The following is an 18112-nucleotide window of genomic DNA, read 5'->3' as shown; positions in this document are numbered from 1 at the left end:
TAAGTATTATCAAGTATTACTATTGAAGGATTTGGACTGAATTCTTTGCACTTGTTGCTATGAAACTTATTGTAAATTATAATCTTCTATACAAGCTTTATTAACCATATAAAAGCGAAAACATGTAAATTAAGTACACGGTGCAAATCGAGGGATAGGTTTAAATTATAAATTTAGTAAAGTTCCGCCTAAATGTGAGTGAATAAGCTGTGCCTTGATTTAATGACACGTGATTAGTGAGTGCAATTATAATGATTAAATTAATAACAAATCGTGCTCATTATGGTGTAAGATTAATAAATATAATCATTCGAGTTATCGATGCATTTTTTGCATGTTTTGATTTTTTTTACATAAAAGTGCATAGTATACAATTTCAGGTATTTATACTTATTTTGTGGACTGCTTCTGAACAAATTTTGGTTAAACAGGTTACGAAAAGTTTTAGGACTACCCAAACTTTTTGTTATTCCACTCATTTAATTATACGTAATATCTAGGACTGTAATGATATAATAATGATAATTTTTTCCCAACAGTAGAATCTGTTAGTTTCTTCCCTACTGCTATGTGATATAGGAACTTTCTAACGGTAGTCACTTTAGGTATGTCTTTATTTTTAGTAACAGAAATTTTGTATTTTCTAAAAATAAAGGAAAAACCAAAAGAAATATGACCAATAAATAATACATTGTTTTCAGGTGTAAAAGTGTTGTTGGATTCGAGAAGATCCATAACATATTGTAAACAAAGCCAGATTTTTTTTCTGAATTTCAACCAGCCTTACCAACATAAAATAATTTTGAAAGCATATTAATTGTATTTAATCAGATTTGATACAATCTTTTTTGTTTTTTTTTAACGCATCGACTGATGAGATATTAGATTATTACTTTTTTTTTATTTTACAATGATTGAGCCATTCACTGCATAACTCGATTAACTCCATAACACAAAAAGTGTAGAAAAGCAATGAAATAATGTACAATATTTTTTATAATACTGCTTATGAAATAAATTCAAATATATTTACCATTATCATTTATCGCCTGCTACTGAATTTGAGTTGAATTATTGCAAATATTATTGCAAAAGCATGGAGTTAAATCAAAATGGCTTCTGTAATAAATTATTTGGGAAATTTATTATAAATATAAAAAGCAATGAACTAAGTACTTTGACTTTTAACTCCAAGGGAGTTAAATCAATTTGCGCAGAGAACGGCTCAATTTAAAGTAAAAAATGGCATAAATAATGCAATAAAAAGTATTTATATTTAAAAGAAAAAATGCAGGAACGAAAAGTCTTACTAGAGTACATCTTTTCAAAACAATGAATTTATTGTATTATGTCTATTAAAGGAAGTGACAAAAACCAAATCTTTTCGCTTAAGAGCTTAAATAAAAATAAATCTAAACTTCAAGTAACATTCTCATTCTTAAAAAGTGACTGAAGAAAGAAACTTCTAAGAATACAAATTAAGATATTTCCAGCGCACAATAATGGAAGGAATTTTACGTATATAATTTTCCAAAAAATGAACCTATAATATAATGCTTCCGATGCAAGCAAGTTTTGCCAGTATGCACATTTTAGGATGCCTTTTCCTTCCAAGGCATGAACGAAAAAAGCTCTGAGCATATTGAAACTCTCATTTAACATGCAAAAACAAAACATTCAGATTAAACGAAATCTTTTTGATTAGAGGAGACAGAATAGAGGAATAACGATAGAGGAATAACCTGAAATGATTTTTGAAACAATGAACACACACAAAAAAACAGTAATGGATACATAAAAATAAAAATAATTGATAGCGTTAAAATAAAAAAAACTTTGTTGAGACGAACTTCTTAAGATACTAACCATCCTCATCGTGGTAATAGGGATGTGTAACTCCTTCATGAGAATGTGCTCGGCCTAGTCTTTGTAGCCTGTGGGTGGCCATATTGTACGGAGGGCCAACCCTAGGCTGGGAGCTTGGCGGGGGTCCCAATACACAACCTAAACATTATTTGTTAAGATATTTCCACACAAAAAAAGAAGAGCTCCCGACAAAATATAAACCAAACATAAAAATGAATGAAACATATATTAAAGCAAAACATCTTTCTGATACGTCAGAATAGATTTTACTTTTTTTTTTTAGACACAACACAAAAATTTACAAAAGAGAACTAAATTGTCTAACAATGGCTACGCAAGTACAGACGTCATATTTTTTGCTTTAACTACGTATTTTTAACTTTGTTTAAACTCTATTAATTTTCTATTTCAAGAAACTGCTGCTAATAGCTGAATAAATTTCATTACGGAGTGGGCAAAATTAATTATTCTTATGTAGAATATTTTTTACATTTTTTGGAGACTAAATCATTGTTCCTAAAGGAAGAGAAATTATTCCTAATTTCAGTCATAATAGTTTAATTATTTTTTACCAAGTTTTCGGACCTAGAGATTAGGTCATCTCCAAGGGAGAGGAACATATTTTACAGCAACAGATTGTAATGTACATTTATTTGATATGAAAACTGTGTAAACAGTGTTTTATATATATATACAACAAAGTAATGAACATCACTATCTGTTTTTTTTTTTTTTTTTTAAATATATTCCACAGCCTTGAAGATGATCTAGTCCCTACGTCGAAAACCTGGTAAAATCAACATTTTGAATCAAACAGAAAAATAAATAATATAATGCATTTTTGTACAATGTTAGTTGTCCTTCACTTACGAAAGGCATGTCTCAGAAGCATTTTTTTCAAAACTAACAACCAGTTATACATAACTCTCAGAAGATTTTGAGTAAACATTTAAGAGAGATTATATATTATAACTTAAAATATTCAATTAAATTAAAGGAAACACTAAAAGATAAACTAATTAAAGATTCCGTTAAGATAAGAAAAACTTTCTTCAGTAATAAAAGTCGAGGAGTATGATCAACCTGACTAAAAGAAACTACTCGCAGCTTTTATTAACAATAGGCATCATGGTAGCCGAGCGGGTTAGAGGAGAGGCCTGCAAAGCTACGTTTTATAGTGGTGGTGCAGGGTTCGATTCCCGGTCTAGGCATGGAATTTTATTTAATGGTTAATATGAGTATATTTCCTGGTCGCTTCATCGGTTTTTAAGTTGCTAGGCCAATTGTAAAAAATCTTACATTTGTCCCTATTTTCCAAATCTAAACTGAATTAGTTTGAAAGAGCTGAATTAGCAGCAATTTATTACAGTCAAAAAGATTTAGGCACAGACAAAGATTCGGGTATCCGTGATTACAGATCAAAAAAATAAATAAAAATGGCACCGCCATTGCACAAAAATCATAGATAAAATTACTCTTTTACCCACTCTATACAAATTATGTTGTTAATAGAAGTTGCAAATTAATATATTCTTTTTTTTTAGTGCATTAGTGATCTTTTTTTTTGCCCTGCAAATGTGAATGGCACATAAGAGTTCATAACTTGAGCATATTTTTGTGCGTGCTTTGTAATTGCATTGCCATAATGTATGAAATTCTCAAAAGTGAAAAATATTTTTAAAAAAAACAAGCCAATTTGTACAAACTCACCATTTGGTAAAGGTGGTAACACTGGTACAGCATGCAAGAAGGGGGGCCTCCCTATAATATAATTTTTATTTTTGAAAAAAAAAAATGTTTTTTCATTTCAGATTTTGTAGGGAATTGTAAAGTTGATAACCATAAGTTATATATTTTCCAATTTATTGCAATATAAATAATCAAAGAGTTGCCTTTTGTTTTAGAAAAATTAAAAATTGAATTTATGGGAAAAAAAATAATAAGAAGAAGAAAAGAAGCAAATTCAAACGGTTTTAGCTTCAAACTTAAGGGCATTTTTTTGTAATTCATTCGAGGATATAATTTTAAAATTAAGATAAAAATAAATAAATAAAATGAAGCCAAACCAAAAAAGGTGCGAAATAAATTTATTAAAATGTTCATAAATAAAATTTACTAAATTAAAAACTATCAACGTTTTACTTCAAAATAAATAAATAACGTTACAAATGAGAGGCCAACTAACAAAAGGAAATAAAATATTGATACCAAAGCCAAATAAAAAGCAATAATGAGAATTAGATCATGCAATTGTGCACTACATGCAGTTGTGGATGATTTATTTTAAGTTACTGTTTTGTTCACTATAAATTTGAAAAAAAAATTAAATAAAATAAAATACCCAAATAAATAAACGAGCTAAATAAAGCTATAAACAAAAATAAAAGAATTTCTGGAGCTAATGCAACTGTTCCTGGCTTCGCTACAATTGTGCAAGGACTACAAGGGATCGTCAAATCCCTATATGTGTGCTAATTTAACTTATTAGTTATAATAATATTTGGCAACACTAAATAATATACCTTAAATTAATAATCTGAACTAATAAATATGCTTAGCTGACTAAAATACGTTTAATAGAAATTCAATTAATTTAAATGATTGATTAATTATATTGACATTGTCAGCATAATAAAGTTTCTGAATTATATCTAATTTTGTTTGTTTTGTTTTGAGTAATTAATATTTTTAATTATAATAGTTACCAGGTTGCATTGCGGAATGTCTTCGCAAATGAAACGGAGGAGATGTAGAAGTGGGACACATAGGTGTTTCTGCGGAACTATTGGAATGGGAATCAAGTGCTGTCGAATGACCGCTATCACTGCTGGTCACTGAACCTAAAAAAATAATAAATACAGGTATTTCACAGACAAATAAAAGTGCGTGCAGAATATGGGGTGTAAAAACAAACAAAAAAAAACATTTATTTAAAAAAAACTTGATCACACAAATAATAAATCAAAAGTTCCATTAAATTTAATTGCTTAATTTTGACAAATGGAAAAGGAGATTTGGTCAACGATTTTTTGGGAAAACTTTCTGTTAATTATTTTATCTTTTAAAATGGAGTATTTTAAAAGTTTTTATCTTTAATTTTTATTAATTTAATTCTGTAATATTGCACAAAGTAAGAGCACGATTGTGTAAATGATTAATGAGCCTACCATTTATGGTAACCATTTCTAAATCATATGGTTAAAGGCTAATCTCAATAATATTGTAAAAGAGAGCACAAAGCAGTCTTAATTAGAACAAGAACAAACAATAAATACCACTAGTTAGCGTTTTCCTCAGTGGCATATTTGACAAACTGGTCACTGAAGACGATTCAGCGTTCAAATCCACAGAGGTAAGCAACGCTGAATGATGATAGGCCGGAAGTGGAGGCGTATCTGAATGGCTTCTTTCATGGTGACCACCACCACTGCCTCCACCGCCACTGGCACCGCTAGCACTACCGCCTCGACGAATAGCTCCAGGACTCTGTCGAGTGTGGGGACGTGTTTTACTCTGTTCGGCCAATGATAACAATTTGCGCACGGCTTGAGGTGAGGCTGAACCTAAAAATAACGGTAATATTAATGAAGGATGGTAGGTTTTAATTCCAACAAATAAAATTGTCCGTTGTTTCATCAAACTTTAATTGATTTTATTTTGTTTTTAATATACCATAAACACATATTAATTAATTCAATCACTCATATTTATTCATTCAAGCCATAAGGCATACAGAAATAATATTTAAATTTATTTTTAAGGTTAACTACAAATTGTTTGTTATTTTTTTTTGTTTTTAGGCTGTAAATTGTTATTAATTGCCTAAGCCGATGGAAATAAATAAATAATACTAATATTCTCTCTTGCCGAGATTCTCAAGTGCTGAATGAAAATCAAAGATTTCTCTTAATGCACTACAATCCTAATTAAACCAGACTTTAGTTCAATTAATGTTATTAGAAGGTAGATTCTCTCTCTGTAACAAGACAATATGAAAGTTTTACTTACCAAATTTAGGGTGCTGATGTTTTCTGGTTCCTTCCGAAGCACTACTAGCCGACGAAGCCGTGCTAAGCGTTGGAGACGGATTCCTTTTCCTCACAGGACCACTGGACGATGAACCTCCGCTTCCACCTTCCCTCGTGCCAACTTCACATTCTAAAGACAGCTCATGCAATTTCTCTTCGTCCGTTACCACTCTCATTCGATTCAGGTACGCTTTTACTCTCCGCACCATTTGTGCCTATATTCATAAATGGATTTTAATAAATTTCCATTTCTTAAATACGCGAAAAATGGTTATTCAAATAAAGGCAATTAACAGAAGAAGAAGTGCTTATATTTTTGTTAATGGTAACACTTTTAACAATGTGATTTAGCAAGGGGTATCAAAGTGCTGCAGCATAAAACTCTTCTCCGTCCTGCCCTTACTTACGGATTCGAGACGAGGGTTATCACAAAAGCGCTAATAGTCTTCGAGCGTAAAACCCTCGAGAAAATCCTTAAAATTCGAACATAGATTTATTTGGTAAAAAAGGTGCAATATGGCGACTGCTGACAGATTGGGACGTGTACCAGCAGCCTCGCAAGATGAGAATTAGAGTTGCTATGGACATTTAGTTAAAATGGACAGTTCCGAGATTCTTCGAGCGTAAAACCCTCGAGAAAATCCTTAAAATTCGAACACAGATTTATTTGGTAAAAAAGGTGCAATATGGCGACTGCTGACAGATCGGGACGTGTACCAGCAGCCTCGCAAGATGAGAATTAGAGTTGCTATGGACATTTAGTTAAAATGGACAGTTCCGAGATTCTCAAACACGTTATGGGGGAAAAGCTGGACCGTGCAAGAAGAGCGGGACGTCGTAGGCTATGTTGGGCTGAAGGTGTGATAGAGGATGCCAGAAGCATGCTTGGAAGTAATCGAGAGCAGTGGTGGAAGGCCATCGAGGAGGCCAAGGTTGTAGCGCCAGTAATGATGAAGATGAGTAACAGAACGCAGTTTTAAGAAGCTGAATATAAAATAAAACAATAATGCTTACCTCTTCGAACATTTTCTTTGGGTTTGGAGCTCCGGTGGACTTTTTTCTTCTTTTAACAGTGGCTGCACCCTGCTGTGAGATTCCCGTCGTCAATTGATTTAATGCAACCATTGCATTAGACGGTGGCTGTCCACCTGACAAATACAATAATAAATATTATTTTCAACAAATTGTATTATTTGCTTTAAATTTAAAATAAAGTAAAGCTCAGCTATCGTTAATTTTTTAAATAAAATTTAACAAAAAGTTCACTGCACTTACCGAGCTCAAGCATTGTGAGCAAATCGTATGGTGAAGAACACATATTGGTAAGTGTCCTCACTTCTTTAGCGATCATTCGCAACTTTTCGAAGTTAATTAGTCCTTCAACTTTAGTGTCGTTTCCTAAGTGAATAAAAGTAAGATCTTTTTTCACTACCGGATAGAATGGAATCTGGAATAAACACGATTTACATCATTATATAACTCTAATAAAATTCACTGAAATCACTAAACTAAATATACTTTAACAAAATATTTTTTAAAAATGAATCATTGATTTAAAAAAAAAAAAAAAAAGATTTATTTCAAAGCGACATTATTTAATAAAAATAAAAATTGGATGTTTATTTACAGCTAATTTCATTAATTCGGAAAATTTGGGAAGACTGCAAATAATGGTGGATAATGTAGCAAAGTCTTCAAATGTAAATCTTTATTACAATCAGAGAGCTTTGGCTTTAGTCACAAGTTTTGAAGGCTGTCTTTTAACGGAGATATTGAGTAATAATTTAGTAATATAATATTATAATACTAATGCAATAAATCAGTGCTCTGATTACGAACATAAAAGATCGACGAAAGATGAACGATGAACAATAAATAAAAAAAATAATGAATTCTACCAACTTCAAATAAATAAATAAACTTCCAAAGACTTTAAAAATTCCAAAAATTTAAATAAGATATACTAACTATAGGAGGCGTGCCACTGTTAACTAATTGCCTATATTTGCTCATATTTCTAGATGGATCCATGATCTGTTGTAGATCTTGAAATAGCCTCTGGTATTTACTTGGTAATTTATCCCATGTCATACGCAAACGACTAACAGCGCCATGACCCAAGCCAGAGATAATTGCAAACATAGAATTGAAGTTCTTACACTCTTTGCACTGTCCTAAAGATCAAAAAGGAAACAAAATGATACATATATGTACAATTTAAAGTAATAACACTTCACAAACAGTTCAATTATTTTATAATATAAAACTTACGGGCAACTTTAATAAACTGTTTGATGATTTTTGATCTTCTAACTAAATTATGTTCAGAACATACTTCGGTTACTACCCAAAACATTTCTCTATTTACAAGCTGGAATCATTTTTGAAAAAAAAAATTGCAATATTTATTAGAACAAAATTAAATAATAAATTCCAGAAAACAAAATTAGAAAGATACAAATAATTACCTCAGCAAATTGTGTAAGCATAGGTGTGCCATATCTCGATGTGATGTTAAATAAATCGTCTACATATTCTGTACTTTCAATTTGTCTGAAGATTGAAAAATCTTGTAGGGTAAGCTGTACGGCTACTTCAACAGCATTTAGCTGTAGAAAATGGACATTACTTTCTCTAACCAATTCAGTAGCCAGATCGTCACCAACTAGGGTTTCCGTTATACCATTGGTCTTCAAGTAATATCTTGAATAAAAAACCAAAACTCAACTTGAACTACAGTGCAGCCAAATGATAAGACATGCATAAATCAATAAAAGGACTTGCAATAAAACACTAAATAATTAGCAATAAACATGAACAATAAAAGTAAACAATTAGTATAGAATTTCATAAAATAAATACCTCCCACTGCCCACAATGATTTTAAAATCTTATTTACTCAAAATATAAATTAGTTTGTTAATGCCACTGTTTGTAGATAAAATCGCTTAATAATTTTATACTTGCTATTGTTTAGAAACTAACAAACGATTCGTAACCTATGAGCAAACAAAGCCATGCTCACTAACGGGCAATGTTTGTAAATATTTACTTTAATATTTTGTGGAGGCATGCGTTCATGTTTTTCCCTTGAATTCATTTAAATATTAAAACAAAAACCACAAACGAAAATATGAGGATCCATTATTTGTATTCATTTCTATTTTTTTATTCATTTATTTATTTTTCTGCAGCTATAATACTTGAACGCTCGACTTCAATTATTTAATATCAATTTAAGATCTCAACTATTTAAGGTCTTAAAAAACCAATAAAATAAATAAATAAATAATGAATAAATATTAACCTGCTACTAAGTCCAATTCTTTCAGCAAGATTCTGAAGTTGGTCGGGTAATCTCTTTTGCTTAATGATTCCACCTTCGGACACGGAGACTTCACACAATGAGAAATGCCAACTAGGTTCAGTAATACCGAATTCTTGTAGGGCTAACATTACAACCTCATGTGCAGTGGTTTCCTAGAAATTAATTAAAGCTAAATATCTTAATTTCATTTAAAAAAAAAATGATCAACATGTTAACAAAATATGATTATCGTTAAAAACAAATAAAAATTCTTTTTGGAGACTGACTATACTTATTTTCTAAATAAGATAACCGATTTTTTAACAACAACAACAAAATTGCTAATAATGTACATTACCTTGTTTACAAGTAAATATTTGCAGGTTTGATCAGCTTTGTACACTTTGAGCACATGTTCAGGGTAATCAGTGGCTCTGGGGTCATCATAACAAAGATTAAGTAAATCTGGCTGACTGACTAGGTTAGATTCTCCAAGATGTTGATTGCCAAGTTCTTCCGTTGCATTTCCACCATCCCTGGCAGACCGACTTTGGTCATCATTTAGATCATATGTATAAGTAATTCAAATAATAATGTATATTTATTTAAAAAAAACAAAAAACAAAATAAAAAATAACTAAATTCAAAACGAGAAGTCTTAAGAAGCTATCGTATTAGTAGTTTAGCATTTTCTTTGATATTAGCAGTACTTTCATACTGAGAGGTGTTGGAGCTTAGGAGTCCAAAATTTCGTTGATTTTAAAACCGAAAACTACCAAAAAAATTCATCATAAATTTAAAAAAATATTTAAATACTCACGTTATTGTATTCTTCGGTAGAATATTCATTTTAATTAAAGCTTTCTGAAGACGTTTCTTCGAAGCTAATGTCATAAATGATTGCTTGGCTGGTTTAGTTGGCGATATTGGTACCATTGGTAAAGGAGGCAATGGCGGGGGTAAAGGAGGAGTTGGACTAGGTTCAGATCTTCTGGGCGTACCTCGGCCACGGCCGTTTGCACTCGATAACATCTCTTTAAAACCTAGTTTAAAATAATAATAAATTATACATAAATTTTGGGCAAATATTTTTTGCTTTTTTTTTTACAATCTTAGAATAAAATTGTACCATAAATAATGAATATAAAAATTAAATAGATTACCATAAAGATTTGACTTGACAGTGATGCTAAGGTGGGTACTTGATCTAAGTATTTCTAAGGCTTTGTTATGGGATATATGTTCAAAACTATTTCCATTCACTTCTAGTATTTGGTCAGCCCTTTTCAGACCAACTTCTTCAGCTTTACAACCTTTTTCAACCTTTAAATACACATAATAAACGGTAACGGATTAACAATATTTATTACTAAAACTTTGACATCATTATAAACTGTTAATTTTTTATAAACATGTGTTCGAACGTAAATCTTATTTCACTCGGCTCTGGCCAGTAAAGCCTCTATGGAAGGAAATACACAGTGTCTGCCCACTATCTCAAACATTTGATCTATTTTCTCTTTTAAAATGTTACAATACTTCATGTTCAAATATTTGAAACGATAGATCCAAGGATCACCAAAATAGAAACCATTACTCTCTTACTACAATTTCAAGGTCCCAATTCCGAAGTTTAGAAACATTTAAATTAGATTTTAATTTTAAAATCTTTTATTAAAATTTACAACTGCAACACTTAATGCAACATATAAATGTGATATATGATATAAAAAAATCTCTAGAATGTTAAGAGGAGTCACTCCATTATCGTGAACATACAATACGAGTATGTACTATACTGCTCTCAAGATCGCGAGGCCGTCTTCTTTTCAGTCTCTTTGGAGGATTACTTGGTATTGCGGAAGAAGATAAGTGTTCCAATATAAGAAATTTGATATATTAAGAATTTTTCGAAATATTTTTGACAATAATGACTGGACAGAGAGTTGGAACGCTTAGTTTAGAAAAAAACAAAATAAAAAATAATAATAGTAGAAGGGAAGGGATTAGCTATGCGGTTAGTGTAATGGATTCCCACGCGGAGGTGACCCTTAGATTTTCTCTTCCTAAGAGCCTCTTACAGCTCACTGTCCGGTGATGGATAGTGTTGTCTGTAACGAGAGAACACTGTCCGGAGGCCGGCAGTGCACTGAAAAAAGCTCCGGGCGCCAATAACCTTAGATGTTGTCGCGCCTTAAATCATAAAATAATAATAATAATAAAACTTAGTAAAACAGTAGTTTGAAGTGAGCCACTTCAAAATTTGCCATCTGATCCCCAAAGAGAACATACGTAAGTTTTTGACAAGCAACTTTATTTTTGGCTTTGGCTTCAATAAAATTTCTGAATCAATACTTTTTTTTAGCAATTTCAATATTTGATTTTGCAACGCAAAGGTAAGAAAACACCTGACTCTGAAGTTTGCTTTTAATACGTTCAGAATAAGCTTCCAAGTTAGAAGAGAGAATATGAAATGGTTCCATTTTTGCATGAAGCTAGGCTAGGACAAACTTTTACCAACTTATTGCATAACTGCCGTTAGGTAATATAGTTTAACAAGTGTACTTCACTTTGCGCAAGTTCCACTAACACAATGAAACTTTATTAAAAGAAGTAATAAATAAGAAACTTACTTTAGATATGAATATGCCAAAGCCTCTTTCATAACCTCCTAATATTGAAAAAGGTAGGATATCATCTCTAGATGGCCTTGCCAAGGTTATACATCGTGGCCTTGCTTTGGCTGCACACGCTATATTCAGCAACCTCAGTTGGCCGCTCATCCTCTCTCTTTCTAACCAACCTAGCAGTAACCGAAGTAGATCATTTAATTAGAATTATACTACTGTTTTGACTAATTCAGAAAACAGTTATCACATCAAAAGTACCTTCAAAGACTTCTAAAATTTCCATCATTTGAGGATTAGTTTCGAAGTCAGTAAAATGATTGTTAACCCAGAGCAAGAGGACCCTCGTTACTCTGTCTCGAGAACACTGGTCGTCAAACCTGAAAAAATAATTTATTAAATATAATAAATATTTCATAAATAAGCAAAGTAATGCCTATATTTTCATACGGGCATTACGTTCAACTACCAATTAGGTGTCGCGGACGGTGGCGACTAGCGAACTTACTTTACTATTAAAGTTTCTTATTAAACACTAAATTAAAATTCAAGGCCTAAGACCGGGAATTGAACCCAGTACCACAAATTTTTTTTACAAGCCTCGCCTCTCTAACCGCTCGGCTACCGTAGCGCCCTAGTATTTAAATATAGTATTTGATAAGGCCATGAATTGGAATGGGTAAGATGCCAAAAATTATACATTTTTTGAGAATAAGAGTGTTCTCTCGCAAATATTTAGTAGGAAATATGTAAGGAGCTTTATCATAAGCGAATTAAAGACATTCTGTATTTCGATTATTTTCGAAGTTGGTAAGTTTACATTAAAATAGCAGTTAACAGATTTCTAGAATTCTCTTTCATTTTTATTCGGGAAAAAGATTATTATTATTACTGATTTTTTCATTACTTATTGATTTTGGCCTGTATAATTCATATGATAGTACATCGTTATTCATTAGGCAAAGTGTAGATAAAAAGAGTAATTACAATCGCACGGTGCAAAAGCTGCCCGGGGCAGCCAGTGCAGAACGCAACCATAGGGATACAGGATGAGAGAAATCAACCAGTGCTGACCCTCTCGGGAATTTTAGGGATTTAAACTGTCTAGCATAGAAGAGCATGAGGCCAACGTCGTTTTAGACGTCGTGGTGGATTATCAGAGTGGATTAATGAGGAAAGAGTTCGAGCAGTTGAATTGGGGTTGGCAGGAAGCTGAGGAATAGAAACATAGAATTTAATGAAACCCGTGCGATCATTTTTTGCAGCTACTAAAAGCCAATTCAAATGAAGAGCATATTTAATCAATCGATATTCAGAACAGATTCAAAATTTTAAAAAGGAATTCTAGAAAGCGGAACTTATAACATTCCAAAAACTAGTCGCAAACTATCAGGTAAAATGTTAATATCAAAATTTATAATGTTTAATAATAATTCAAATCTTTACAGAATCTGATTTATAAAAAATTATAACTAGCTTTTTTAAAAAATAGATTCGTAAACTCACCAATTCAGCAGTTGGTTAGCAACTTCTACAGAACTATCAATAAATGTTCTGTGCGTAAGAAGAAAGTCATCAACGTAAGTGGGATCGATAATTGAATTTTCTTCGATAAGTTGTTGCATTAATTTTTCCGGAGTGCCCTGGAAAAAAAAAATAATATAAATATATGTCTTTTCATAATTAAATGAGTTGCAAATAAATATTAAAAATAGGGTCCCTTACTGAAGTAGTATAGTGATTATATTGATTTTTCAATTTTTAATTTTATCAAGAAATATCCGTTTTTAGGCGCCCTAAGTTCTTTATAAATCCAAAATCCAAGAAAAGCCAACTGTGACTCACCCTGATAACAACATGCCCTCTACGTCCACCATCAACTCCTCTTTGTTCGGTCACCATAATCAGATCTCCTTCAGCATTAACATGGCGCTGCATAGCCTCTTGTCCTTGATGTTGTATCCTATAGTAATCTGTCTGGGTTATACAGACAAATTGGCAATCATCGCATTTAGTTCGCATTACACCACGATGGTATAGCTTTTCCATAGTAGGTAGTATGCCAAAACTAAATCAAAAACAAATATTGAACGCTGGGTTAAAAAAAAAAAAAAATGAAAATAAGAAAAAAATCAAATAACATCAAAATAGTTGAGGATACCACTATATCAATCACAAAAATTACCTGTCACCAATATGTAGCTGTTCAGTTTGCCCATTGGAGTACTCGATGTCCACGTGACCATTGATGAGCACACTCCAAGAATCTAGTTCTTCACCATCGTTCATGACCACAGTACCGGCTCTTTCCACAACAGCAAATACCTGTACAGGACGTTTATTCAATAGCATTTTATGTCAGTTTTGCAGTTTTCAGAGCTAACACTTGAAAATTATTTAAATTAAGAGCTGCTTACAAACTGAAAGTCTGATGATTGAATCATTTCTCAGTTCTAAAAAATGTATAAAAAATCTTTTAAATAAAAACTTCAGCTCTTTGGGAAAACTAATAATTTATAAAAAAATTTGTTTAAAATATACTGAAGAGAACAGACGAATACGTCATGCACTGTCGCCGTTTTCACTTGGAGATAGCTGTATCGGAAGTGACAAATAAATGGATGACTAGATCTACAAACCTTAAAACTACAGAAGAGGAATAACATAATTTTCATCCAATTACTCTCTAATTTAGCTTGTTAAATAATAATAATAATAATAATAATAATAGTAATAAGTAGGGAAGGGATTAGCTATGAGGTTAGCATACTGGACTCCCACGCGGAGGTCCCGGGTTCGAATCCAGCAGCTGACCCTTAGATTTTCTCTTCCTAGGAGCTTCTTACAGCTCACTGTCCGGTGATGGACAGTGTTGTCTGTAACGAGAGAACACTGTCCGGAGGCCGGCAGTGCACTGAAAAAAGCTCCGGGCGCTAATAACCATAGATGTTGACGCGCCTTAAATCATAAAAAAAAAAAAATAATAATAGTAATAATAATAAAGTGATAATCTCTACAGTTTTACAGGTTGCCTTGATAACAGCTGTGAGATTCACAACTAGCAGAATGCAAGAGAGGTGTGCCCTAATTTTACTACCTAGATAGTCGACGATCACATAATTTTATCAAGGTATTCTACAATATCCTACCTAACCTACCTAATGTTATAGATCGCAGAAATCTCTGGTGTCAGAAATAAACGCTCCTACGGCCTTGACACTAGGTGCTATCACCATAGCCGAGGAATTAGAGGTAAGGCCTGCAAAACTAAGATGTAACTTATGTATGTTGCGCTAATGGGTACGATTTCCGGTCTAGGCAGTGGATTTTATTTAAAGTTTTGCTAGTAGCCTCCATCCATGACTTTTGACTCTAGGCGCCACGGAAGCCGAACGGGTAGAGGAGAGGCCAGCAAAACTAAGTTGTTTGAATTGTGGTATTCGGTAAGATTTCCGGTCTATGCCTTGGATCTTATCTAAGGTTTTTTTTTTTCTTTTTTTGCCATTGGCTTCCGCCATACAGCCAGCATCGTCTAGGAGCTTATCACTAGAATATCACTCACTCTCCATTCTTACTTAAAAATACATTCGCTTCACACAGTCATCCCTCTACTATACACAACTATTTACATAAACCTTACAACTAATGGATGGATCAGTACTCTTTATTCCTGCCATCCTTATACCTTAACCGAAATTAAAATCACGTAATCCTTCTCTAATCATTTTCTTCCATTCATTCTAATCGGCTATAACTTTTAAATACATTCTTATTTCATTGCTAGCTTTGCTTTTAGACTTATGCATATAGATGTTGGTGGAGAATGTTATGTCTTCGTAGCGAAATGGTGCATCTAAATACCTGTATATGTCGTCAAACATTCGTTTCTTTTCTACCACATAACTTGGACATATCTTTATTATATGTTTGAAATCTTCCTCCTCATTGCAATCCACGCAAAGAGGAGAGGACCTTTTGTTGATCCTGCGTAGATACGATCCGCACACCGCGTGGTTCGCCTCAGCCTGCTTATTGCCGTAAACAACCCATTATTAGTGACAGTTCCCTTAAACCATGGTTGTCTTATCTAAGGTTAACTGAAGAATAATTACTAAAGTAGTTTGCTAGTAGCCTACTAGTAAGATGTCCACGATGTCTGACTCCAGGCGCTACGGTAAGCTAATGGTACGATTTCCGTTCTGGACCTAGGATTTTATTTAATATGGAATTTAAAAGTAAAACCTATATTCTAGTCATCACCATCCACGACACCCTAATTTGGTTGTTGGACTCAAAGCTCGCCTGTAAAACAGGCATTAATTTACCACCTGTTTGTAAAACATTCCTTAAATGTTCTAGAATCTATTTGTCCAGAACAATAGTTGATTACGTGAAATCAACATTCGATTTCTAAGAGCGCTAAAACGATGCCAGTTAAAAGTATAAGTAAAAATTATGAAGTAAATTTTACAGAATTTTGTCGTTGTTATAACTAATTTCCATGTGACAATATTAGCTGGATCATTTTAAATAAAAACTGACAAGTGGTGATGACGAGCAGTTATTTAAAATAAATAATTATTATTATCCTGATATGGTTTTGTCGGTAATAGACAGGCAAATTATTTGTTGAGACCGTTTTTTTTTAGTTACCATTCCGTTTCGGTTACTTCAACAGGAGCTTCATCAGAAAAGAGCAAAAGTGTATTTTGTAAACCGCATTTTGGTATATTGTTCCTAAAAATTCCTTTTTAATTATTTTTTCTTCGCTCTAATGCTGTGTAAGACTCCAGCAATTCAATAGTTGATTATTTTAATGTCCTGAGAGATCATCCCCCTCAAATACGACATTCTTTCCAGATAAAATGAAGATCAGAACTCTAGAACGATGTAAACAAAGCATCAATGCGCTTCCTAAATCTAGGGAAGTAATCGTAGCCATTAGTACAAGGATGAGAGAGACCCTCACTGCATCCTTCTTACAATCTTATTTTAGGTCATTCTTAAAATATATATGTTTATCCATGAATGTCCGAGATGTGGAAGGAATGTAGCTTGTAGAATTGAACTATGAAGTCCGAATAGAGACCAAAATATTTCATTGAAACAGCTCTTCATCTTCGCAAAAGGCCATCTCTATAACTAATCTAAATCCGCTGACTTATTGTCTTACTTTAACAACTTCTATTAGTTAATAAGAGAAGATGATAACATGTTAAACTTTAATCTTCGCTAGAAGAAGAATTTGTAGCGTTTATTATAAACAATTTTCAACAGATCTAAACTGAGATGCAGATACAGAGAAGGCAAAATAGAATAATGGGTACAGGTACAACCAATAAAAAACAGCGATGGAAAGTAACTACTCGATAAGATGTTGCCAAAATTAAATTATTGTAAAACAGTAACCAGAAGAATCAAAGAAAATTTAGAAACAGCGTTAACTGGAGGGTAAGAAACTAAATGACAAGCCTAGAACCTAGAGCCTTCTACGGAGTTCTTTATACTGGCCGTATGAATAAAACAAATAAATAACCAAATAAACTAAATAAACTAAAACTTACCATTACACTACACAAAGCCCTTCTAACCGCTAGAGTCATGTTAGTAAAAGCCTTTAAATGTTGGGTGAACTCAAGAAGTATTTCTATATCTTCTTCGCTTCTATCAGTCGGATCTTTCTCCAGGCAGTCACGAACGGTATCTCGTACAGTTAGACTCTGTGAACAAAATGTTATTTTATGGATTTAATCATTAAGAGGCAGTGGAAGTTGGATAGATTGGATCATTGAGTGGGGGGGGGGGAATAGTGTGGATAATCCACATCAGTTCCAAACTTTAAAAAGTTGTTTTCGATTTATAATTTTAATAAACATTTACCCTCAGTTTTGTAATAATTTAAGTTAATAATCCAAAATCAGGATTCAAATTATATTTCGTGTAAGAGGTGAGTTGCTGGATTTGAATTTTCAACCTTGGCTAGCAAATAGGAACTTCATACTATGCAACATGGGTTGTATTGAAGATACTTATCACTTCTTATCTGTATGTCCGGTATTAAGAGAATTTAGAAAAAGATATCTCAGGAAAATATCCATTGAACGTGACAGATATATTGGACATGTTGAATGGTGTTACTTAGCTGTACGGGTCTAATGAAATATGTGGCAGTGCATTGAAATATAGAAAATTTTCAGTTGCGGAGTTTAATTATAATTAAAATTGTAAGTTTTTGTATAATTCAATTAAAGAGTGGAATATAATCTCTGAAGCCAATAATTTTT

At 32.5% G+C, this 18112-nt stretch overlaps 1 protein-coding gene across 8 annotated transcripts in view; it reads right to left on the bottom strand.

The window, feature by feature from the left end:
* The window catches only part of LOC141457137 (rap guanine nucleotide exchange factor 2-like), a 519728-nt gene that overhangs the window by 796 nt on the left and 500820 nt on the right, over positions 1 to 18112 (bottom strand). For 4 of the 8 annotated variants that reach the window (XM_074133690.1, XM_074133696.1, XM_074133692.1 and 1 more), the window contains 20 exons: positions 17393 to 17548; positions 14014 to 14153; positions 13674 to 13896; positions 13335 to 13471; positions 12090 to 12208; positions 11835 to 12004; positions 10365 to 10524; positions 10022 to 10244; positions 9560 to 9749; positions 9202 to 9374; positions 8363 to 8597; positions 8166 to 8265; positions 7863 to 8068; positions 7170 to 7341; positions 6909 to 7042; positions 5875 to 6109; positions 5142 to 5429; positions 4572 to 4706; positions 3577 to 3627; positions 1867 to 2004 (listed from right to left, as the gene is read on the bottom strand). In XM_074133690.1, the coding sequence (XP_073989791.1) occupies positions 1867 to 2004; positions 3577 to 3627; positions 4572 to 4706; positions 5142 to 5429; positions 5875 to 6109; positions 6909 to 7042; positions 7170 to 7341; positions 7863 to 8068; positions 8166 to 8265; positions 8363 to 8597; positions 9202 to 9374; positions 9560 to 9749; positions 10022 to 10244; positions 10365 to 10524; positions 11835 to 12004; positions 12090 to 12208; positions 13335 to 13471; positions 13674 to 13896; positions 14014 to 14153; positions 17393 to 17548 (3385 nt within the window). The remainder of the gene's footprint in view (positions 1 to 1866; positions 2005 to 3576; positions 3628 to 4571; positions 4707 to 5141; positions 5430 to 5874; positions 6110 to 6908; positions 7043 to 7169; positions 7342 to 7862; positions 8069 to 8165; positions 8266 to 8362; positions 8598 to 9201; positions 9375 to 9559; positions 9750 to 10021; positions 10245 to 10364; positions 10525 to 11834; positions 12005 to 12089; positions 12209 to 13334; positions 13472 to 13673; positions 13897 to 14013; positions 14154 to 17392; positions 17549 to 18112) is intronic. The other 4 variants (XM_074133691.1, XM_074133697.1, XM_074133693.1 and 1 more) reach the window with 3 other exon arrangements.

This window comes from Rhodnius prolixus, unplaced genomic scaffold, assembly GCF_049639745.1.
Source record: "Rhodnius prolixus isolate KJV_2025 unplaced genomic scaffold, Rpr scaffold_10, whole genome shotgun sequence".
Lineage (NCBI taxonomy): Eukaryota > Metazoa > Arthropoda > Insecta > Hemiptera > Reduviidae > Rhodnius > Rhodnius prolixus.
This window is presented reverse-complemented; position numbering and strand designations above follow the sequence as displayed.